A 26348-nucleotide genomic window follows, 5' to 3' on the forward strand; every position below is an offset into this window, starting at 1 on the left:
AACATTATTCTATATACAGGACTCTGCTCTTCTGGGGGATGCGCCAGTTCCCCATCGAGTCTTCTATGATAACACTCAGGTCTCATGAGACTTTGCTATGCCCTTACTCTGGCTTTATTATTCACACTGCCAGTCGATATTCCCGCTCTCTGAAACTGTAACTGTCTGCATTTGTCTTTCATCATATGCCTCACACTGTATTTAGCCTTATTGACTGAGCCACATTCTTCATTTTGTCTCTGATGCAATGGAGGCTGCTTGTGCCCACTGCCAACACGAGAAATCTGGGCTGCCTAATGTCCCACTGTGTCCAAATTGATATATAAAACACCCAGCTATGTAGAAGAAATCATTAAAAGAGTAAATTAACTCATCAATTACAGAAAATTCTGTTTAACTATACTTGTCACATAACTTCAGTGGTGCTGAAATAAAACTTATTTGCAGATTATGTAGGTAAGTTCCCCAATATCAAATCAGATCATTTCCTTAACTGAAGGGGCCATTCTGATTAAATAATTGGGGTTTGCATGTGGCTAACATTGCCTGTTTGCTGGTGCTGTACAGGTAGCATACAGTGGGTTTATAAGAGCATTTTTACTTAAAGCAGCTACCTGAGGCAGCTGGAAATACTAAAGTTGTGGTTGATAAAGTCAAAACAATGACCTAAAAGTCACCATAGTGCTCCATTAGACCTGTGGGGAACTGCAGAGCCAGGTAATAAATCCCTTCAGGTTCATCCCTACAAGTGACTCCTTTTATAATCCTCACAGTCCTCACAATAATAGTTTTTGAGCCACTGTTAATATAAAATATTGATTGGAGTAGCCGCCAACTTTCGAACTGTATGTAAGCTGCTACTAGCCTTGAACCATATTTCAAAAGCTTTTTATACAAATCTCTCTCTCAGCTCCAACTACCAATATTCTAGGCATCAACATCTGACAGTCTTGATTGATTTTTGTTTTTGTTTCTTTTGATTGATGTCTACATGTAAATCTGAGCCTCTGAGTCTGAGCCAAATCTGTCCACTCTGCAGCAGCTAGAATCTCATGGTATCCTGTGCCAAATGAGTCCACAGGGACAAAGTGCATGAATCATGCAAAATGTGCAGGTGAATATCTGTAATGATGAACCACCAGTGCACAATGTCCTTTGCCCTCCACATCGGGAGCCAGAATGTCAGCTCAGCTTGACCTCAGCTCGAGGGTACAACATCCTCACTGAAGCATCTCTCGGCTGTGTAAGTGACACTGTTTTTCCTTAGACATCTTCATGACTGGGAGCAAGTTGGGTCTCATTTAGCACAGACAGTAGGTCATTGGGGAGGTCAAAACAGCTCTACAGAGGTAAACAAAAATCATGCTCTAGGACTCCTTGTTACCAGCTGATGTCACTGTCTTGTCCTCGAATGTAAGTGTACAAAACACTGTAACGACTGACTAAAAACAGGTTATTTACAACCTCTGGAATACATCATTTGGATGAAGAAGGTGAAAGATTGATTATTACCTTCAACAATGAAGAAATAAAAAAAACAAAAAAAACTGCCATCGCTGAAACAATGTTCAGGATTAGTTTGCTTACTTAAAATATTTTAGAATAACAACCAAGAGATGCACTTTATATTTGCCACAGGCATATGCAGAATTTAAATGAGTCAAAAACTTTTTCTTTGGCAATTATGCTAAAAATAGATACAGATACATTTCTCTTCATTTCACGCATGTGTGTTGTGGCTCAGTACACACACTATATTGTTCAGTGAATGGTAAAATGCTGCTGGCAATCGCATATGATTTTAAGAAGATCTTCTCCCAAGTGAAACCTTCTCCCCTGAGTAAAAAGATTGTATCTGAACTGACAGCACAAACTTTCTGGCTTCTGGGCCCAGCGTCATTTTGGAGGTTGAACAGCAACATCAACGAGCAATGTATCTCCACTCATTCTACCAATAAGTCATTTACATCTGGATTATAACAGCACTGATATAAGTACACTTGAGCTATTGTCACACTTCAGGCTGCTGCAAGATGATTTGAATGTAATGAAAATGAGACCTCAAGCTAACAGACATTTTGTGCTGCATACAGACAACTCAAGCTGACAAAAGAGACTTCGAGGTGATTTGAAGGATTAGTTACTGAAGTTATTTCAGGGATACGACAAGTATGACGATGGAACTAAGATAAAAGTTAAGGGACCAGATTTAATGATAATCTATTCAATAGTTTTTGGAAAATGTCACTCAAAGCCAAAAACATCATCCTCATGGTGGCGCCGGAGGAAAAGTCAAAGGGACCACAGAATGTAAAGTCATTAGGATTCAACATAAGGGAACCGATCCCTCCAGTAGCTGCTGACAAAAAAACTTACAGGAGTAACATTATGAAAACAGGAGTTAATATCTTACACTGACATACCTGGTGCCTAAATGTATCAACTTGGTTAGACGTTCACAAAACAAGTTTAACAACACAGCTGATAGCACCTCTTGCACATTGCAGGCCACTCTCTCCTGACATCTGTGACTCTGCTTCAGAAATAATGCTGAGGTCCATTCACTCCCATTCTGCGGTTCCTGTCTCATGCTCTCTGGTCTGTTCAATGACACTTTGCTTACACATACCAACATCTGCACTCATAAATGCAGCACACACCATGACAGAAAACTTCAGCTCCTTTCTTCAGTTTCTCTCAATGACACCCACGGGACTTCACACTCACTTAAATCTCATCTGAGATGTGGGATTACAGGCCTGAATGTGCTAATTATCCAGTGTCTTAGCCATTCTGGTTTGGCTCAGGTCATTCTCACTGTGGTGTCTCAGAAGATATGGCCAATGCATGTTGCTAGTTATACTGAAGAGGCTTCATGGGAATCATTAGCACATCGTGGGATCCTTTAATCAATAGTAGCAAATGTAAAATCACAATAGATGAGATTTGAGAAAGATGCAAAGAACGACTGCACACTTCATACAAGATCACTGAGCGGGACAGCACTTCTGTACTTTGTACACATATGTACAGGATAAAGCTAAGTCATTTACAACATATATTGCTCTTAGCTCTTAGACAGCAGAGACAACAAAAAGGCAGCCTGCAGGTTAATAATATCATGTGACAGACCAACAAATAAATGGAATTCATGATGAAATTTAATATTCTAAAAACAAAAACAAAACTAGAATAAATAATTTGAGTCACATATTCTGCGGCCCCCAGATTAAGTCTAGCTGCATCAACTTGAATATAAATATACTTTGTGTGAAATAATCTTCCTTGCTAAGAGTAGATTTTAAAAAGCTGTGAACCAGACCAGTGAAACAACACCCTTAACACCAGTAAGAGACACAAATAATGATTATTTTGTTTAAAGATGAAAAACAAAATAGCTGAAAATTTATTTTCTGTCAGTCAACACAACTTTATATCAGTATTTTACACAGCAAAGAATGACAGCACAATAAACAGAGTTAAGTAAATGACTGCCAGGGTTGCTAATAAATCACAGTTAGAGCTGGTATTTATGAGTAAATGACAACAACGTTGACAGCCCATAAAAAGTGGGTCTATAGTGTCATAACAGCCAAAGGAAATCTCTGCAACCTTGTGTTTTTTTTTCCACTTACATACAGTATGTGGCTGGTTTAGGTTTTCCATTGACACCAGAGTAAGTCCTCTCAAAGGCCCATGAGCTGTAACAGGGAAGGTAATGTGTGTTTTGTGGCTCGACTCAACAGATATTTTCTACTGCCTGGTATTACTTTAAACCTATTTTTGCTCTCTGCACCCAATAAAACCTCCACAACACAAATGAACACTCAAGCTGGATCTGTGTCATCCAACCCTATAACCTATTAGACACCTCCTCTCATCCTCCTATACATCAATAAATGAAACATGACTCCCAGTGGACACCTGACCAAGCTGTAGGTTTGTATTGCTGAACAAAACGCAGAGGGTTTGAGTACAATGATTTGGCTTTATTACACCCTAATCTATTAGATTTCCTCATGATGAGAGAGAAGTGCTTGCCAGACAATAATGGATATGAAGAGTGCAGAAATAACAAGTAATGAGTAAAGAGTAGAAAGAGAAGGAGGGAGGTTCTCCAGCAACAACAAAATTCGGAAGGTAACATGAAGTAACACAATCCAATATTTAACACTTCATTTATCACTTGTTCTTACTCTCTTACTAGGTTAAACAATATATACACTTTATGTCATTTCAGTCAGACTCACAAACCCCCATAATGCTAACTGGTGGCAACACTGCCAACTATTTATTTGTATCATATGACAAGAGCTTGTGAATAAACAAACACTGGAGGAAACCAGAGCTTCCTTTGTCCTGATAATTGGCCCTGCAGCATAATGGGCTACACTGTCTGCTGAGCTGCTCATCAGGAGCTTACTACTTGTTACAAAGGTCAAGATGCATTTAAAAAGACATTTCATTTCCTTCATTTGGCACAATTTTAAAATCTGTTGTTTCTGTAAATCTATTTATTGAAATTGAAAAAGTGGCAAACCCATAAACTGTGCTTGGTTTAATTCCCAGAGAGTGAAGAAACTCTGAAAAGCGCCTAGAAATGAGTAGCATCACATGTGCATCTGGCGACATTGATATTGTATTAAGAACAATGCATTCCTCAAATATTCCAAAATTCCATTAAGAAATTTTTTTATGCATGATTATTTTCTTATTTCTTATTAAGGCTAATTCTGACTGTGATGAGATCACTCAAGTGCAGAAAAGTGAATTCAAAGATTAGTTTAGAATAAAATCACCACTGTGGCTTGAGGTAATTAAGGTGTTGTTTACATCCTGTATGCACACTAAGTGAAAATTTATTATGCATTCAAAACATCTTTGAGCTTGACCTGTTGTACCCCTTATCTGCTGAGAATATTGTCAGTACGCCAAAATATCCAAAATAATAACAGGATTAACAGTTCAGTATAAGCTGGTTAATTACTTGTACGACAAGACTGCGACATCAGAGGGCTAAAAGGAACTATGTTATATCAGTAAAACTATATATAAATATATAAATGAACAGCAGTAATCTAAAAATAAAGCATGTGCAATGGAGTAGATCTAACAAAACACATTTTAATCTTCCAATTAATGATGTAATAAAAATATACAGTTAAAAATAAATCTGATCCCTCTCCTGCGACAAAATCCATCTTCTTTTCATTGAAAAAGCAAAACCTGTTCTTTTTTGTGTTTAAATGATGAGCAGCATAAATGACTTGAACTACTACATTTTCTCGGCATTTTCTCTGAAACTGGATACCATTTCCTTTAGCTGTATTTTGATCAAATTTAGACATCAGAAAAGGCCTTCAACAAGCTTGGTGGACCATTACCAATCTGTATATAAGGTACAGTAGCTCAGTTTCAAAATGGTGCTGTGAGACATAAAAGTGTCTCATAGATGTTTTTTTTTAATTTCTAATAAACGCTACTCTGCCTATCTATGTGTCAGGACACACTTCAAATTCATAAATGAACATGTTTTTTTTATTTTCAGAAACAATAAGATGACAGTCATAGCCCAAAGATGCCTCCATTAGATTTTAAAATAGTGTGGGATGAAATCACATCTTCTAACACAAAATCCCTCCGCCAGAACGTGCAAATTTTTTTGTCCGTGAAATATCAAAATATTTGGAGAATAACTGTATATCTAGTTGTCCTAGAAGAGTTGGAGCACCTGCCCGGTGGGTTTGATTCCCCCCAGCAGCCACCAGTGACATCATGAGGGAATGAGGCTGATGGATTGTGGCAGACCACACCCATGACAAAGTGCAGGGGGAAGTACAAGTCTTGATTGGTGGCAGTGTGGCTGTTTGTCAGTGACTGCCACTACTGCCTGCCTCCAGTCTCTGAGGGCTGCCACAGCCAACAGCTACAGCTCCTCTCAAAATGAATAGTCATCTGTATTCACTGGAATAGAGGCTGCAGGGAGACAGAAAAGTTGTGTGTGATAATGTTATGTCTCTCCTAATGTTTGTCTTTCTCTGTGTGTATGTGTATGTGGAATTTTATATGTGCTGTGAGTGAGAGATATGTCTTAAGAACCTGAGGTTTCTTTTGATGTGTGGGTGAAATTAACACTCACTGTGCATTTCTTTATGGCATTGAAACTGGTAGTGATCAAGATGTTGCTGAGCTCCACAAGAAAAAAAAAGCCTCATAAACACACTGCCAGTGTGTTTTAGCACTTATTATAAACTGGGGTTGGTTCCCAATGGAATAAACGTGCGTGCGACTGTTGGTTTGAAAATATCTGTTCAAACATGATTCATATGTGCCAGGGGCATCATGTGCATTATGCCACACATGTCAAATCCAGTGACGAGTGGCTTTCAGGTAAACTAGGAAAAAAGTGTTTTTAATGCCAAATTTTATCAGCAAACACAACATACCAAAGTTGAGACATCTGACACCCTTTAATAACAGATAGTGAACTTGGTGTAATTATTGCCTAGTGTGTATGGTTTGACATTGACAGCCATAATGACATATTAAGCTGTAAGCTTTATGTAATTACACCATATTACACATACCACATTTTCTTACACGTGGGAGAAAAACTGACTGACTAACACAGAAGTGGGCCAGAAATGACCTGTCTTATTTTTCAAAACTTTCAAAAACGATGACATACTGGCCCACACTTGACTGTTAGCAGCAAAAAAAAAAAAAATTCAACCCAAACCTCATACTAGAATTGGGAACTCTGAATTGTCACTATGGAGTTACTCAAAGAAAGGGCCGTGAGCTCTTTTTCCTCCTCTCTACTGCAATTTTTCTAAAACACCCCTTTGACCCCTCCCCTCCTCTGTCTCTTTTATTTGTCACATTTCTGTCCCTCAGATGCCTTAAAGGGAGGCAGAGAATCCCATCAGTCAGTAACACAGCGTGACTGCTGGCCACATAGGAAGTTTTTGATTCCTGGAATTTCCTGAGCTTTTGAAAACTGTCAAACTAAGTGGAGACAATAGTGTTAAAGCAGAAAAGCACAGCTTAAAATTGATCCAGCATGCAAGGTCACTGCTGAAAACTTCATTATGTTAATGTAGTCTGAGTTTACTTGAGCTCAGTGTTGGGTGAGTGGTTGTCACTGAGTTATCCAAGACAATAGTGTGAGTGACAGACTGAAAAAATGAAAGTTACAAACAAAAGCTGCCCAATTAGATGAGAAAAAGGAGTGTCTTACCGAGTTTAGGTCGAGGCTGGTCTGCACCCAATCCTTCGCATCATTATATTCTTCCACTAGTCCCATTATATACAGTGTGTCCAGTGAGTCAATAATGGATGCACCTCTCAGGCCACCTGAAAAATACATGAGGGGCTGAGTTAGTGGCTGTTCAAACAGAGAGGTGTCACTCAGGAGAAATGTTCTTAAGTCCACAGGGAACACTTTATTTGAAACCCTCTATTTATCATTTATAATTAGAGTCATTATGATGCGGTTGCATGAGAACATAAGAACATTCACAGTGTTAATAAATCATTCTCTCATCAACTGTACCTCCTGATGTGAAACATCACATTTGGAAAGACCATTTCACACTTAGTGAAAGGCATATGTAATCCTCAGACGTCATTTGATCCTGTGAAATGTGCTTGCTTTGCATGATTTTCCCCCATAATTCCTGATAACACACTATAACACATACACCAGTATGATGATATGTGACTGTTTGGCATAGGTCCATATACACCGAGTACTTTATTGGGAAACTCATCTAATGTATTCCAATACAACAGCTCTGCCAGAAATGATATTTTTAATGAAGGTTACATAGCACATTTTTAGTCTTGGCAGTGTCAGAAAAGTGACAATTCTACTTTATGTACTGCATATTATTGAGGTCATAGTTCATGGTGTTGTCCACTCAATTTACATACATTCAAATATTAGAATTAAATATAATACAATTTGAAATATCACAGCTAAGGCAATTTCAACAAAACATGAAGCTGCATAATAACAGTGTTATTGTATCAGACTGCATTAGAATGTAAACACCTAATAAAGTTGCCTCTGTCTCTATGCATACACACAAGATTTAGCATTTACTTGGCCTAAACCCAACTTTAGGCAGCTTTGTGAAAACTGCAATTTCTAAAAAGGTGACGGCATCTTGTAATTAGCTGTATTTGTTTTACCAGTAAATCACAGTGACGGTAAAGCTACAGTACTTCAATCTAAAATTAATCCCTGAGGTAAGGAAGAAGGTTTTCATAATGCTAAAACCAGATTTGCATTTAGACCAATATGCCAAATTGTGAAGGGTTTTTAATAAGACTTATAAAAAGGAAAGGAAGTAATGAGCAGAAAGAATAAATGATTATAGCATTAGTCGAGTTCCTGGAAGGCAGATTTGTGCTCAGATTTAACCCCAAACCTTTAATGTTCTGATTAGCAACAGTAACTGTCTGTGATAAAAAAGTAAGATGAAAGGTGCTCACATGCTGAGCTTTTATAAATGATGTTGAACGACAACACTAAAATGGCTTTGTTTTGCCGAGATGAAAAGCATATTCTCTCTGAGATTAAAAGCATCCACTTAAAAGCATTAGTCAATGTAACATGAAAGTCAAGTCATTTCGGAATTGACCACCAGAGGGGACAAAAGAACTTATACAGTGATTATAGCAAACATTTAGCAACTGCTATTGGATTGTAGTGTATATGTTTCTGTTGTTGACTGTGTGTAGCTATGTCACTCAGCGTGTAAAGTAAGCCTGTGTGTACAGTTTGTGTCTCTGTCTTTATGAATCTCATTTGAAGCTATTCATTTCTTTTCCCAAACTAAATGAGAATTGCTAAGGGGTGTTTATTCTATCCTGGTGGCCTTATGAGATACTGTACTGTGCTTCACAGCTTATTTTCATTCTCATATGACCAAATATTATGCAAATGCAGCTGAACCTCACAGAGACAGCTTGGCACAAAGGAAAAATAAACATTACCCTTAATGAATTACTGTAAGAGAGTTGAAGGCCAAATTATGGTTTGGAAGTTTAATAACTGGATGAGAAACTGTGACTAAGTAGACAAACTGCCCCAGGGTTCACATTGTAGATGAGTGGGGAAAAAAAGTAGAAACTGACCTGGTTAAATGAGAGAAGTGATCGCTGAGAACAACTTAGCCTACAGTAGATAGCTGCGTTGATCTGATGCAACATCGCAGCAACCTGGCATATCAAAGCCTTTGTTTTATTTAATTTTTTTTTTTTTTTTTTTTTTTAAATCAGCAGTCATTGTTAAAACTCAGTAAATATGCAAATTGTAACCAGACCTTTGGGCGGCAAAAAATAAATTGGTAAAATTAAACACATCTCCTTTGCTAAAATTTTAGGATCCTGTTCTCTGCTGTCCATATAAAACAAAGACAAGCAGCAAGCATTCACAATTGGAAATTTGTTTAGCATTTTTGTTCATAAATGAATTACATATTTAATTAATCAGAGTTGTTGCATGGAAAGTTTTGCCGGCTCTGGATTGTAGTGCGACTTACATAGCAAAGAGACTTTAACGTGTATATTCACAGTCATTTTGTCAAGTAGCCATTAGCGTTATATGGCACACTTGACTCGACTGAAGTTAATAGTGTAAAAAAGTAAAAACGCTTATGTTCACACTAAAGTCCAACTCCTAATGTAACACAGGTGAAAAAGCTGCACAAAAAGAAGAGCTATGCTGCAGACGTCAAATTGCAGGTAATTACATCTGCAGCTGAAACACAGATTGGAGTGAGTGTCAGCATTCAGGCGACCGAGAGAGGACATGGACACGCCGATTCACCTTCTCCCTGAAGTTAAACAGCTGTTTAAGGTTACTTGAGACATAATTGTTTTATTTGGCATAATAAGAAACAACTTATACACTGAAGTGACATATATGTGCATTTCTGTTCAGCAAGGCCATTTTTGCTAAAAGCGACTAATATTTCAGTGCAACTTACAGTCTGGAAAATACAGTAGTTGGAAACATACAGACATGCTATACAGCTCACACTACGGATGTGTATCTGAGTATACCACTCCCTCAGGGATTGAATCAGTTAAATTTCTGCTCTGTTTTCTTTTAGTGTGCATATATTATTGTTGACAAATGGACTGAGTGACTTCAGTGCTAAAACGATGTCTGTGGGATGATGTGTGGTGGATGGCTAAAGCGCGTCTTGTCTAATGTGATCTAAATAACATAGAACAGAGATCAAGCTCTCTTACTATCAACAGGTCACTTTCAATGAGCAGCTCCACTCTTTTCATCCACTCAAAGATGTTCACACCTAATTAGGATCCACTCTCTCAGCCAAGACAGTTTGTATTTGTAGCTGTTTTTAATAATATTGCCATGAGAGCAAAACTTTCACCACCACTGAACTTTAACATCATCGCCATAACATTATGGATTAGCTGGTGCTGCCTGCCAGGATGCCACGGGACAGGACAAAGACCACTGAGTGGGCTTTACTCAATGATGGGTGCCATATACTTTAGCCATATCCCAGAACTGTTTATAATATAGGCAGAAAAAAACAGTTTGCAATTTCCCACAGTAGATATTTCAAACCACTCATGAATACAAACCACATTAATGCAGTATATCATGCCAGAGCCTGACAGTGTTGCCTTGACTGGCGATATTGAAATATTGAAATATTTGAAATTGAAATATTCCACATTTCCACTCTTTGAAAATGTATCTGCTACAGTTAGTCTTATGGCACTTCACCTCACAGTGCCAGTGAGAGGCCAGTGCTAGCCTCAAGCAGGAAACTTGTACTTTACGTAACTGTAGAGGACCATCTGCCGAAGCTATGTTCTGGTACATGTGCAGTGTCAGATGTATGTAGGTCGATCATATGAGAAAGACCTCCTTCTTCTGTTGATGCTACAGAAAAAAGAAATCTTCAGATGGAACTTTGACTCTATTATGTGGGACGGGCTTTTTTTTTTGTTGTTGTTTATTTACCAAGCTGTCTTACCTCTATTGGATGAAAAACTACTGAGGGTGACAACTGAGAGGCGGGGTGTAATCAGATATCTAATGCCCTCTGGTTATCCAACCCCAGAGGTAGCTCTCTGTAGCGGCAGACAACGCAGCCGAGTGTGGAAAATTCCTATTGAAAACAGCACCATCAGGCATCGAGCTACGATGATTGATTGACTCTAAGGACAGATAGAGCAGATCAATCCATCATGGTGTACTCCATCAGTTTCGATGGTCTAAGACCCTACTTATTTCTGTAGCACTTTGCTACAAATAAGAACTCTGGGGGACTCTGAAGATGGAGCTAATACGTGTGCTCCACTGTGCATTTAAAAAGGTTAATAAACACACACACTGACATTCATGACACTTGGCCTTTCTGAAATTGTATTCTTATGCACTGTAATGTCCTCCATAATGCATTTAGCATCAAATTTAATGACAAGCAATGCTACAGAATGAACAAACTATAATCTTTATTTATATACTCATACAGGCAATTACTTAACAGATAATGCATATAAAGCAAAAGAAGCAAATATTGTACGAGGTGCATTGTCCCATTTAGAACAACACAGGCTTGATTAACAACTGGACAGAACCAGCAACTTCCCAAGATCCAGAGATGTCCTAAATGGTTCACAAGAAAGGCGGAAAATGCTCACAAGTGCCTAGACACCAATGGAATGTCTTCAAATATCTTTTTGAAGCAGACCAAATGGACTGTGAGGTCCATGCTGTGGTACACTCCACCCAGCGCGTCACTTGCATCCTCAGCTAATGCAGGAATCAAGAGCTTGGCAGCCTGTGAGTCAAACATATTGATGTCTTCTAGCAGCTAAGGCCACGGAGCAAGAGGAGTAGTGGACCAGAAGTGCATTCACACATGTTGACTACAGCTATAAGCTCCCAGCACTGACTCCCTGACTTCTCTGATTGGTCACAGGGGCAAGGTTCACTCAAAAATTCTAGAAATATCTCTGCACCACTGCCCAGCTGCTTAAGGAGTCAAGGTCACTATGGACGTTTTGACAGCTCTCTTCACACTACAGTATGCTCGGGGACATATTTCAACTAATAAAATTAAAAAGTTACACAGTGTAGCTTTAAAAAAAACACTCTCCCAGACACTGCATCCTGAAACTAAAAAACTGTAATGAGGATTTGCAGAACAAACCGGGAATCCAAAGAAAGGCAGAGGAGAGAAAACAATAATCGTCTAGAATGCATTAAAAAATTACCTAACCGCTGTTAAAAATGAGCTGTTACATCAATTTTGTAAAATTATATTTTGCTTTCCTCACCAACATGGTCACGTCCTATGAGCATCCATATTAAAAGCTAAAAATGAAGTGTAACTAAGAAAGAACGTGTGTGTGTGTGTGTGTGTGTGTGTGTGTGTGTAGGAACACAGAGTACACAGAAAGCCATTAGTGAGACATTGGTCTGTGGCTCTTCATTCATCATGGCTGTCAGAGGCCAGTCAGTGTCGGTCAGGAGGGTTACATTAGACGGCCAGAGTCCACATGATCAATCGCTCATTGCAGCCTGTTTGTGTGTTGTGATATTACTGAACTTGCTGTCTCTTTCCCACTTTTTTCTAAACATACACACACACACAACTGGAATATAGGTTTCTACATAAACTGCTCCTTTAGTAATCCCTCAGGGATTAGTTCAGAGACAACATTTCTGCTTTCATTTCATTTAACCAACATAAAATATACATGTACAATATATGCTGAAAGTCCTGAATGCTAATGTCAGCGTCCTTCATTTTGAATTCCTTTGACTATACATCGAAAATGCAGTATACGTAACCAGATAAGATTAATAAGATTTTAATGATGGAGTGCTTTAATACAGCCATAGGAAAAGAGGAGTTAAATCAGAGCTCCACATTTCTTATTTCAGCTTGTGACTCATGGCACAAACAGCCTAAGGAATAAAATATTCAAGATGTGGTCAATAAGTCACCCGATTAACGTCATCAAAGTGAATCTATTTGATACAGACACTGGGATTCATATTAATTACACTGCCTTGTTACTTGCGATTGCCAGTGTCCAATTATCAATCACCAGGGCCATTAGCATCTTGTTAGTCCTAATGCTACCTGGCACAAGAGAAACAGGGTTAGCAAGCCAGTGTCTGTGTTATGTTAACGATATCTAGCTGCTTGCTATTCGAGGCACATGGGTAGCACTGCAGATAAAGTGCACTAAGGAGATGACTCTGTAGGTGAGTGGACTTTTGATGGAGAGGGTCAGCAAAGCAACACTGGAGGAAAGAAAGTGAGTTTAGAGGGAGTGGGATTAAGGAGGGTTACCGAGCTGAACATGAAAAGGGTAAGGAGAGAAGGAAAATAAGAAATGTCATCCTCATCAATCAAGATGAACTTTTGTGGAAGGAGTACGGACACCATGCTTTAGTTTTTTGAACACAGGTCAGATGAGTCAAGGAATATCAAGGAGGAAGGGTCAGCTGAATGTTCTCTAATGATGCCTATGATTTTAAAATGTAAAATAAAATCTCTTATACAAGAATAAGACAGTAGAAACTGACAATCTGATGGAATCTTGCTACCAGATTCTGTTGTTGCTACAAGATGCAAGTGAGGGAGAGTAATCCTACTGATTATCATTGTAAAGATTGTTATTACAGAACAAGGGTGTATGTAGTGGGGCTCATTAGACGATTTCAATTGAATACCCACTTTCAGTCAAGACTGCTCAATTTGTTCACTTAACACTGCACAAACTGTGGTTGAAATGTATTGTTCTCCAATACAATACTGAGAAGATCCAGCCTAAACTAATACCACAAAAAGAACATTCACTTACTAAAAGTGCCATGATTGACTGCAAAAAAAAAATTTTTTTAAAAATCACTCGGTCCTGAGTGAAGAACAGGACTTGTATTTAATAACAGAGACAGAGTTGTTTAGAGAAGCCTGTTTAGTGAAACACATTTTGTAAATCATAAGGCTATGCAAAGCTGACCCAGCTTTAAGCCACATGCAGAGCTGTGTCGTGTGCAACACTTTGATGTAATTCACTGTCCAAGAGCAGTGGAAGATGAAGAAGGGTGGCAGGACAGCTCTGAAAACAACTGAGCTCTCAGTAAAGTGGTAAAAAACACACCAGACACAGGCTGTTGAACCAATGACATGTGACCTGTTTTAAGCTCATATTGCATGTAGGTATGTCATTGTATAATTATATACATAGAAATCATAAAATGTTCCCACAAAATCACTATGTACTTCACTATAGAGCAAATCCTGAATTACACAAACAGGTATTTGTAGTCTTTAATAATCAAATCAGTCTTTCACCAATGTAATTCTTTCCTATTCAGTTCTAGACGAAACAGTCTAAATCTCTATAATACCTGCAGCATTTGGCATCTGCAGTTATGGCATTGTACATATCCAAATGTTCATTTTGTTTGAGCATTTTAAACACAACAATTGAGAAAACAATCTCACCAGAAGGTCCATTTAGTACCTTTCCTGGCACTGCACGATGATCATATAACTGAAACTACAGATTTCTACTTAATTTTTTAATATAATTTTTTAATATCTTCTTCTGCCCTGCCTGGTGCAGTACACATACATTATTAGTTATTTGACTGGTTCCTGAAAAAGAACATATTGTGCAACACTTTGCTCATAGTCAGTGCTGTGTGTCCAAAAAAATGAAACCATAATCCTTCCTTGTTTTGTGGATACATCTGCTTGAGTGCCATGCTGCCATGGCTACCAGTACTGTGAATATAAATGTTCAGCATGTGTGCACTACAACAAAAAAATCATGCCACTACACTCCCTATACAACCAGTTACTTCACAAAATGCACCAATGGAAAAATTAGAGACAACCTCCCTGATTGCACCCTATTTTACCCCACACAGGCCCCTCTCTGTCACACACATCTCTCCATTTTCACCATTATGGTAATCACACAGTAAAACTGCCCTGCATCTGATGGAGCTCTGCGCCTTCCAGTGTGATAGCACTTGCTTGGCAAGACAAAAGATGGGACAGAGAATTGACAGATCAAGGCACATTAGAGCTGGAGTTAAATAAATCTGTTCCATTATAAGGTCTACAGAGGAGCAGGCAATTGAGCCAGAGGCTTCAGCAAGCATCACAGACAGCAGGAATCCTTTGTTTTAGAGCATACTAATGCTTAGTCTCTGCATGTAGCATATGAAGCTCATGAATACTTGCCAGTGGGAGTCAGAATCAGTCTCTTGCTGACTTGTAAGCTACTGCAATTTATTTTGTTGCACTCTGCTAGTTTTATTTTGTTTTACTACTTTTTTAGTCAAGCCAAAAGATATTTATCTATTTTTTTTATATAAATCAGTTAAAATAAAGGTAACTATATGCACACACTGTGATTTGTTCTATGTTCACATTACATGTTGACGTGGTCCATTTCTGATTTATTTTCCTGCCAAATGACTCAGACCATATTTTTTTCACAGAAGTGCCACCAAAGCAATACGTTTCAATTGAGGTTGTTGTCAGAACAGATCAAAATTCAGGTCGTTTTCTTTGTTCCTTTCTTTTGCACCACTGTCAGCACCTCAGAGATCTGTATAAATAAAGATGGAAGTCAGTGAAGATATGAGGACTTTTCAGATTTGAGAGCATTTATAGAAAGTACACATCGAAACTGCCCGGTTTTTGAGGAAATTGCTTGATTTGAATGTTGTACAAACGTCTCTGGCATTCTTGGTTAAATGGTTCACATTTTAGTGAACTCTGCACAGTTAAAGGTCTTCACACTGGAGCCCTTTGTATGTCACTTACAAACATGAATATGAACCCTTAACAGAATAAGATCCATTCTGAAAAAAAAATCTGAATTCAGCATTAAGGAACGTAATGGTGTAATGTAGCACGGCCTTGGACTGTTTCATGAGTCAAGAAGTGAAGTCGTATTAAGAGATTCAACAAAGTTTAAAAGAACAGGCAACCACACACACTGACTGTTGAGTTTACAACATGAAAATAGGGATTGATGTTTGATAACTGGCTTTTAGGATTATCAAAGTTTGAAAGACTAAACAGCCAATCAACAGATCTTCACACGCATTAATGTAATCACAAATACAAAATGCACACTATCCAGACATGATTAGAGACTCCAGACTTTTAGCAGTACACACATTTATCTAATTGCTGCAATCTAATTTGCCACTCAGTGAGAACATGGGGTGCAGCAGTCCTGTCTGATATGACAGCATCTCATATGAGATTACACACCGCACGCAGTGTTATCGAATCCCTCGCCTCCTCCCTTTCCCAAAAACCTCTCTCATGCATTGATCAGCAGACATGCCAGCACAGAAGGAGAGAGGGCATCATACATCTGATACTCTATCAACCCACAAAACCTGATTGGAGATGACAGCTAAAGCTAGAGGCTCTGATCAGACAGTTGATAAAGACACTCCGCCATGGCACCACAGCAGCAGTTCACCCAGTTATGAGGTCATCCAACTACTATCCAACAAGTAAACACAATATCTAGAACATCCCAAAGAATAAATAAACCTTCTTATGGAGACATGTTCAGTAGGTAGAACAATGCATAATTTTTTTTTTTGGTTTAAGATTTCAGGTAATCTTGATAGAAATCCACCTTGCAAGCTTGATCTTTGATTTCATCTGGTTATAAAACAAGGCAATGTTTCCCATCCTATCCACCAGACTGTATCTCATCTGGGCTTTCTAGCTCACTAGTTGTGCACTGAAAAATGTGTAGCCCAGCCAATTTAGAAAAGCTGTAATAACCTGTTGATAAAGAGCACCTGTCAGCTGAACAAATTAAAGTGGCCATCTTAAAAGAGCAGCTGCTCTGCATCATTTGTGCAGCCCTGCAGGCTTTTAAAGGTAAAGGTAGAACCTGGAGTTAAAGAAGTGAGGGTACTATGTATATACTTATGTATGTCCACAGTTTGTATATAGTTTATTATAGTGTCAGGTTATATGAATGTTTGAGACTTGGTCAACGGGTCTGAATAACCAGAATCCATAATAATAATAATCATGGCTTTTGGTATTGGAAACTTTGGGATTATTAAAAACAGAATTCAATTAAGCAAATGACAACTATTGCACATTTTTAATCATTCTGAATAAAGTCCATTTAGAGACCAGTGATCTGTATACTGAAAGGTGCTACAGCTTGTTCACCTGCAATTTCACACTCAATTACAGCAGGAATGCAAACTTTGTAACAATATTTCCTAGGGGAAGGCGACTTGAAACACTTGTCCACATTACTCAATATCAATTTCTATTTCACTGATTCACCTGTTCCTCTGTTTATTTCTGTATCTCCCTGTGCTGTTTCCAGGATGCCACAGGCTGTTAGCACCATTCACAAAGCTCCAAACTGTCAAGCTCAATGTGAAAGTTCTTCCAAACCTCGTAGCAGGAGACACCTACAGATGGACTTAATTTCATGACATTTCATTTATTCATTCTGCCACCTCCGTCCCTTCATTCATCACTGAGTCAAGAGTCACCACACAGAACATGAGCCCCTCCTGAGGCAGGTGAAAAGTCTTTCCTGCAGACACAGATAGTGAGGGACAATGCAGCAATAACTGAGGCTGAAAAGATGTGTGCATATGAAAATGAGCTTGAGAACCTGCAGACATCCACCTGTGCTGCTGGTAGGTTAGTGCTACACTCCCAGTGCCAACTCTAAGGTACAATGCTCACAACACTCGTGGAATAAAGCGGTTTGTACTCTAATAGATTGTCAGCGTGTGAAGGAGTGACACAGCAGCAACTCAGAGAAATCCAGACAGAGAATATTGTGAACAGTAAACACTGTCTGTTTTCATGGAACACAAAAGGCAATGTCAAAAGAGTTAGTGCTGAATGATGAATGAGCATGGAGACAAAAACTAAATGCTCCTTTGCACCTGGCAGACAGGGGTCTGAAGGGAATTTAAACTCGGCATTGTCTTTGAGGACTGGAAGTCTGATGCCTCAGTGGACATGTTCAAAGATGATGGATGGAAAACTGAACAGACGGGTTGGCACTTAGGAGCAATAAAACTTTTCAGCTTAGTGAAATATTAATGATGAGAGTAGACACAGGCTGAAATGAAGCAAAGTTGAAAAATAAACTGTATATTAATAGTCCCTAAAATATCTGAATGAAGCAAAATCTGTTCCCTAATACCACCAGAAGCTTAAGAGCTTGGCAGGAAATGCTTGTGATGAAAACTGCCAAATACTGATTACTACACTCCAAACACCATGTCTCAGGTTGCAGAGACGTCACTGCCAGAGTGACTCCAGCACAACATCAGCGGAGAGTCATCAGTGATCACAAATTGCATAAACGGACTTTAACAGCACCAAACACCAAGAAAAAACGACATGAAAGGGTTTGGGGCTTCATCCGAATGCAGAATATTTGACCTTTGTCCGTGTATCCATCAGCCTACGATTGAGTCACTATTGTTGAATAGAGCAAAATCCCTTATAATCCTCCTGCTTCGTCATACATTTTGCAACCGGTTTTTGATCATCTTGGCTATAATCCCTGTACAGATACTTGTGATGATGTGCTGCTGCCCACTGAGTGGAACTGGTTCTAATCCAAAAGGGGAAGAGCAGAAAATTGTAGGTTATAATAATGAAAGATGGCTGCACTTTTGTCTCATCACTTTGTTTTCTGCTGTATACTTTCTTCACAAGGTTACAATAAGTTGGATGGATAAGATGAATAAACAAATTAGGTCCATACCTCCCAATGCATCCATTATATACAGTACATCCTCAAGTAAAAACCCTACAGCAGATCCCAAATAAAATGAAATGTAAAGAGTTAGTCTAAAACTCTCTTTGCACCCTGTGTTTCTCCTGGCTGTGCATTCTAAATTCTAAACTCATCCTAATAAATCCTGTTAAGATCTCAACACAGTGATGCACTGAGCTCAGTTTGGGTTTGCTGCAATCTCCAGGCAGTCGATGACCTCAGTACCATCAGACAGAGAGCTGTGCAGCCAGGGCCATCATTACATACAGCACAATGAAACCTGGTCTGACAGGAGGTACATCCCAAGAGTGAGTTATCAGAGGACCACTGCCAAGCCCCTCATCTGCCTGAACCTTAAATGATCCAGCTTCTTCCAACAGTTAGGATGAAATATTTCCTTCATCCTTCTTCTAATCCCAATCTGTAGATTTTACTGAATTCAAAATCTTGTGCTATGCAGAGACATATACCTGTTATATACCAAATACCTGCTTAATACAATGAGAAGCCAAAAGTATCAACTAATACAATGGATATATTAAATGTACATATATTGATTTTCTTTTATTATTCATCAGTTAGCTGTCACAAAATTGCAGTATCTGTCACTCTTTAAAACATGTATTCACACATATCTTAATACCTGTTTGATAAATCATTTGTGTTATATATTACCAGGATTTTAAAAAGGTTTAGATCTTACAGTTATGACATGTTACATGTCCAGTAAGCAGTTTTAGTCTGAGAGCTTAGTGGTTCAGAACAATTAGTAGATACTGAATGGAGGGCAGGGATCGGCTTTCAAGAAGGGAGAGACATGAGATCCTGATTTGTCACCTGGCGCTGGTCGCTATGGAGACAGATGATTTCTACTACACTACAATGAAGCCCAGGGGATATATAAATGGATGGGGTAGAAATGGAAAGTGGGTGGATGGTGACAACCCTTCACTCTGTGGGTGACTAATGTGACGTGGTGATAGGCACCATTTGCATAGCTCTTCGTTTTAACCCAAATAACAAGGGAGGTAGTCACTCCCTCCCTTGTTCTCTCTAACCTTCATAGTTCCCCCTTTAAAACAAGGCACAAAGCCCATTGGGAGGTAATTGTAAAGGAGAGAAAAACCTGTTTGATCTGCCTAATATGTGGGTGGAGAAGAGAGCAGGCATTTGTTGCTAGAAGTGGTTGCCCTCTGAATGCTTTTAATAAAAATGTTCCTTAGATAACAAAAAGAGGTGGAGTTTGCCAATGAAAGAGATGTACCTCCATGTACTGTATGTGCATGTTTTTGTCACCATGTATCTTCAGATGCTCTATCAGTGCTCTGTTTGCACCAGAAGAATATAATAATAATAATAATAATAACAATAATGCATACCAGGGGAAATTGGTGACAATTACAGCCCAGAGGACCACCAATTACTCTATAAAACATTTATTTTGACATTGAATTGTACTTCTAAGCAGAGATGACTAAATAATAAATACCCAGGCCTTCATCATTTTTGAACCATCGATCTGAGCTAAATCAAGTTTTTAAACTATCTCCTCCCTCCTCCATTGCTCTCCATCATGTAAGAGCACCCGGCAGAGCTTTACATCATCTGAAGAGCCCTTGAGATTTTCTAATAAACACTACTGGCTTTAAAGGGTCCCCAGGGATGGCATAAGAGAAAGGGTGAGGAAGTTCAACCTATGTCACAAGAAATAGTTCATTCTGCATTCCAGGACTACTCTCAGTAAAAGCTGTTGACCTTGTGGTCTTTAAATGCACCTCTTTGGATGAAAAGTGAAAAGAAAATAATAAGGGCAAAGCAGGAGAATGAAGCAAAATGAAGAAATGATTTAACAACTGTAATATAAAGGCATGAAATATTAAAATTACATTTTCCATTCATGAAAAAGTGGTCTTTACCCTTTTATTTGTTGTCAAGGGACAGAGAGCTGGATAGCAATTGTAAATAGCAGCATGTGGGCCAATCCCCTTAACATTCACAGGACATCTACGACTGATGAAAATTTCTGGAGTGAGGGAGGGGCACGTGTAACACCTAATGTAATGTTTCTTTTTCAGCACAACCACAAGCCTTGTCCCCTGCATCTGTTGGATGACTGTTTTGGTTTGCAATTTAATGTGCTGGGTGCTTCAGTTAGTGACCCACATATGTAGGAACGAGGGTAATGACGTCGCTCACAGTGGGATGAGCAGCTCTTTAATCCTCCATTTAGGCTCTGGGACAGGTTTGCTTCTCACTTCTGAGAGAGTGGCGAAAGTGATATTATACATGAGAGCTCTAATAAGAATAGGAAATTAGTCATGTCAAGAGAATGAAGAAAAGGAAATCTTAAGAGGGTATAAAGGATGTGAGAAGCCTGAGAGCTCCTACTACACTTGAAATGGTAGAGATGACACTGAATTTTAAGTCTTTTGTTAATGATCACAAGCATACAAAGCATACAATTAAGCAATGTCTAACTAGGAATGGATATCACATGTACTATTTATTATATGATAGAATGAAAAGTGTCAAAACAGGCACTGACAGCCTGCTAAGGTTTGTTTTCTTGCTAATGGCATAGATGGACATTGGGGGAATATGCTTGCTTGTATTCTATCTGAGAGTTAGAGAGAGAATGTTGATTCACCCTTTCATAACTGTTTGCAAAATATTATGCTTCTGCACCTCCTGCAGCCAAACTGCTCAACTTAGAACTCAATATTAGAATCAAGACCAGAAACCACTCGAGAAGCCTACCAGCATCTCTAAAAATGGCTAATTAAAATATTATGTCTCATTTCTGCAAAAATGCAACTAATTTTACTGTGTACAATGACACTTTACATGTGTCAGACTACTAGAACCAGGCTAGCTGTTCTTCCTGTTCCCAGCCTTTATGCTAAACTAAGATAGCAAGCTGCTGGCGGAAGGTTAATTTTTTTTCATTACTTACTGGACACACACATTTGAGCTATATCTTCTTGTTTAGATTAGATCAGATTAGATAATACTTTATTATATCCCCTGACACGGAAATCAGGCTACAAGCCCCCCTCCCCCAAAAAAACTAAACTAAACAAAAACAAAAAAATTACAATAAAATACAGCTGGGCAGCCAAAACAGAGCATAATAACATAAAAAAATATAGACAAAAATATGAGAATAAATATTAAGGTGAGTGAGTGAGATGCCAACTTCAGATAGTGTCAGACTGCAGCCAAATTCAGGTGAACAATGACAAGTCTGATGGCAGCAAGGATAAAGGATCTATGCTAGCTCCATTCATACATGCATTCATGTCATTATTCCATTCAAGGTTTCAAGACAGTCATCAATGAGTTCATTCATCAAGGCTTCAGTGAAGCCTAGCAGGCTGCATTCCCTGTAAAATCTGGTCCTTCATCAGAGCCACTAGCTCGTCCATTTTTATTGGGGACAGATCTTACATTCCCCATAATGATCAAGGTTTATAAATATTATTGCCTGATTTCAAAGTAGACGCCTGACTACAAAACCACAAAGCCAACATGGTGATTTCTATCACACACAGAACTTAGAAAGGGACCTTAGTCAGCATTTCTCATTCTGTTCTTGATTGAGTGAAATAAAAGGGGGGCTGTGGTCTTGGGATTCTGTGAGGAGTTGTGAGAGATTTTGTGCCACTCATTCTGAAAACTTTCATGTCTAATCCTCTACTTTAGAGAAAGTTAGCGCAGGGGGGCAATTAATCTCCCACCCAGATCTCTGTTGCAGCCAAAAGGGAATAGAAAATGCATCTAAGGTTTCAAGAACACTAGATGGGTAGACAGACTTGACTTGAGGGACCCATTCTCGAGCTTTTTCCCAGACTGGTAACAAAGGGAAAAGAAGAGTAACGCATCCTGGAGACTGTCCAACAGCCACAGACCCTCCTCTTTCACAAAAGATTTCTCCTGAATGGCCTTTCTCAGCTTAGAGAAAAGAACCTCGCTTATAGAGCAATAACATAAACAATCTGTCTGGCCTGATTTGCTTCCAGTTATGCGGTGGTGAATGGTGAATTTACCAATGGGAACAAAGAGTTTGAACACATGACCATGAAGTCTCACCACATAGTTACAGTCTGATTTAGTTGAAGGGAATGTAAGTATGTAATTAATAATGCAGAATGCAAAGATCATAACATCCTACAAGAGGTGGGTTTTTGTTTGCTTTGCTTATCTTCATTTAATGTGCCTGTTGTAGTGGTTTTAACATCAGGATGAACATCCCCTTTTGGCTAATTATGAAAGTGTAGTAATTCTATCTACCATTTATTACCTCTTCAGCATAATGACAATGTTAAACACAAACCAGGCATTTAAAGGCACTGCTGAGGGTTACATTGAGTCCTGCCCAGATATAAGCTGGAAATACAGAACCATCACCACTGATACTTTTAGTTAATGCTCTCCACCATAAAAGTAGGGCATGAGAGCTCTGGGAGCCAAACATTGAAAATAATTCAGTGCACTGAGGGCTTTGGCTTGAAAGTCTTGCACAGTTAACAAGTGTCCCAAAATGGCTTTGCATCACTTTCCCACACTCGTTTAAATCTGTTCATATCTCAACATCAGAGTTAAGTCTTTTTACCATTGTCTGAAATCCTGAACAAAATCTAATATCGCCACATTTTCCTTTTCCTTTGAGTAATGTGACCTTTCTTCCATAGAGTGCATTGCCTCACCTCATTACACCTGCCTGTCTGTCATCTGTACCTATATGAACTGATCCATGATGGCAAAAGGTCACTTCTCTTGATTCTGTCAAGACAGAAAACTTTTCAGGGAAGGCAAAAAACCCAAAATCAAAGACAATGATTCAAACAAATCAAAGAGATGATAGATTGAAAGAGACAGACACAGTGAAAAGACAAGAGATGGTATTGTTTTCAAGTCTGTAACTAGTACTTTAGTTGGAGTAACTTTCATTCTTGAAGCTGTTATAATCAATATATGAATTTAATAATCGTGTCAGTGCATAAGGGGTTACTCTTCAGAGATAAGACATCCTACAGATCAAACTGACCTTCCTCACTGATTTATGTCAGTCATGATTAAAAAAAATAATAAAATTATGTTTCAATTATCCCTACAATGTTGCTCTTCAAAAAAAACGTGTTCAATCTCTTTCACATGCTGAAATACTTACTGTCATTTTCAGTTCCTGCCAACACATAAGACCATGTGGGCAGTGATCGCTGTTTCTGTCAGTGGATTCATTTATTTCCATTACACTGTAAAACTACCAGAAAAATGTTGTTTGTTTGACATTTAACCTTCCTGTAACCCATAATTTATCTGTGAAACATAGGTAAGCTTTACCGATTCAATATTTTGATTGAATATTTTCATTTTTTAATCAAAAATTGTTTATTCAGCGAAAGTTGTAAAAGCCTTTTCATGAATATCTATGCTTTCACTTTAAGAACTCCCACACAATCTTAGAAGGAGGCACGATTGCTGAAAGAACTGCAAAAATCCCAACTGCCCTAAGCAAAAGAAACTTCTAATAAGCTCTAAAGATATACAGTATTTTAAATGACAAAAGGAGTGTGTGAGCAAAAGTGTATCAGAACCAACTTTGGCAAAGAGGAAAGAATAGAGAGCTGCTTCCAGCCTTGAGGGTCATGACAAAGGAAATAAGAGTGGGATTACAGTAAAAATAGAAAAGAATGTGGGGTTGAGAGAAAGACTCAAAGGAAGATTAAAGTAAAAAGAAAATGTGCCAGAGAAGCAGCGTGAGGAGGAAAACATCTCTGCCTTTGTGAGGGTCTGGTGTGTGGTTCTTTGAGTGTAGAGCAGCACAGATGTTCTGGTGACTCTCAGGATATTGACAAGCTTCTGACGACAACGCTAACCGTAGATCCAATCTAGCCACATCTCTGTTTACTCTAGGGATTAAATTAAAGTACACAGCATCCAATTTCATACCTGGCTTCCCGTACCTTCTTTTACAATGTGACATTTACTTGCTAGCATGACGCCTTTTCTCTATTTCTCTCCTGACTCTCTCGCTTTTTCTACTTATAGATTATATACTGTAGAAAATAAAGGCTGGTTGGAAGCAGAATGGAAATATATTTGCTTATGGCATTAGAAGCTGTTCACCTCCTTTGACACTTGGAGACTGAACTTGCTGTACCAGAGACTAGACTTTCATTACTGTTTGCATATCAGTTGGATCTGCATTAAGGTACCCTGCCTGGTGGATGGCTATGGTGCAGATAAAGTCAATTAGCTGCCAGAAGTTGAGAAATTTCCTTTACAAGAAACTTTTGGCCCGAGAAGCAAGATTTTTTTAAGTATGGCTTCAAAAAAAGACACTTTCTGTTACAGTGATTATTACCACATATATGCATATACAAAATATCTACAGATGCTCAATCCAAAACCAGGCAGAATCCATCATAATATCTTTTAATATTTACACAGTTTCAAATAATTGCCTCTAATGTAAAAGATTTGTTAGTCCTGCAAATACTAAAAAGAATAGCCTGATCACATACAGCACATCCATGTAGTGTTGCAGTGAAGATATCAAGGTGACTAAGTCTTAAATCAAAACATAAACTACAGTAAGAATGGTGAAACTGTTATTAACCTCTTTGAGTCCAGCGTTAGTTACTAAAACTCCAAGCTGTTTGTCCTGGATCAGTAGGTAATATACAGTATAGTGGTTGTTTGCTATCAAATATTTGGAGAGTTGATATAAAAGCTCTTTTCTGTCAGCCTGTCTGGAAGCTACTTTCTGCTCTCCAGCAGCCAGAAATTGCTTAATGCGGCTTTAACACAAACAAATCACTGCCACTGAGTCTATCATCATCTCTATAATCCCTCATGTTTTAATATTGACAACAGCGTAGTCTATGAGCTTCCAATGTCCTTGACTGGTATTTCTTCCTAATGATGTCTCACATCCCAAGCGGTGTAAATAGAAGATGCCTAGATAACTTATCCTGAGACATTACTTGAGGTAAATTTAAGGGTAATTCAACAAAGCAGAGTCTCTGTAAGAACCTCCCCCCTAATTAGACTAAAAAAGACATTTCAATAAACTAAATCTATTGCATCAAAAAACAGAAAGCAGGAAAATCAATTTTTTTTTCTCTTTCAGTTACTGATGTAGGCAGTGTGTGTTAGAGAAAGCGCTGGGTAATTAAATGTCAGAAGAATAAAGATGTTCTGTTGATTCTTATTACATTGATCTGGCAACAAGTGCAGATACTCAAAATGTGTGTTCTCATTATTTAAAGCCACAATACTGATGATCACCGATATAGTCAAATCTGTTTAGCATGTATTCTTGGCTTTTTGTAGCTCTGTAGGCAACAAACTCTTTTAAGCCAATTTTTCACCTTATGTTTTTACTAAGCATACTTGGAAACCTCACATAAGTTTCTTGGTATATGTACAAAGTTTTCAACATCCATCCATCATCTACACCCACTTATTCCCATTTAGGGTCACAGGGATCTGCTTGAGCCTATCCCAGTTGG

General features: G+C 38.5%; 1 protein-coding gene across 2 annotated transcripts in view; it reads right to left on the minus strand.

Moving 5' to 3' along the window:
* LOC113136337 (mannosyl-oligosaccharide 1,2-alpha-mannosidase IA) overlaps positions 1 to 26348 on the minus strand; it is a 151211-nt gene that overhangs the window by 56166 nt on the left and 68697 nt on the right. For both annotated transcript variants that reach the window (XM_026317049.2, XM_026317050.1), the window contains exon 3: positions 7241 to 7356. In XM_026317049.2, coding sequence (XP_026172834.1) covers positions 7241 to 7356 — 116 coding nt within the window. The remainder of the gene's footprint in view (positions 1 to 7240; positions 7357 to 26348) is intronic.

Source organism: Mastacembelus armatus, chromosome 16, assembly GCF_900324485.2.
Source record: "Mastacembelus armatus chromosome 16, fMasArm1.2, whole genome shotgun sequence".
Taxonomy (NCBI): Eukaryota; Metazoa; Chordata; class Actinopteri; order Synbranchiformes; family Mastacembelidae; genus Mastacembelus; species Mastacembelus armatus.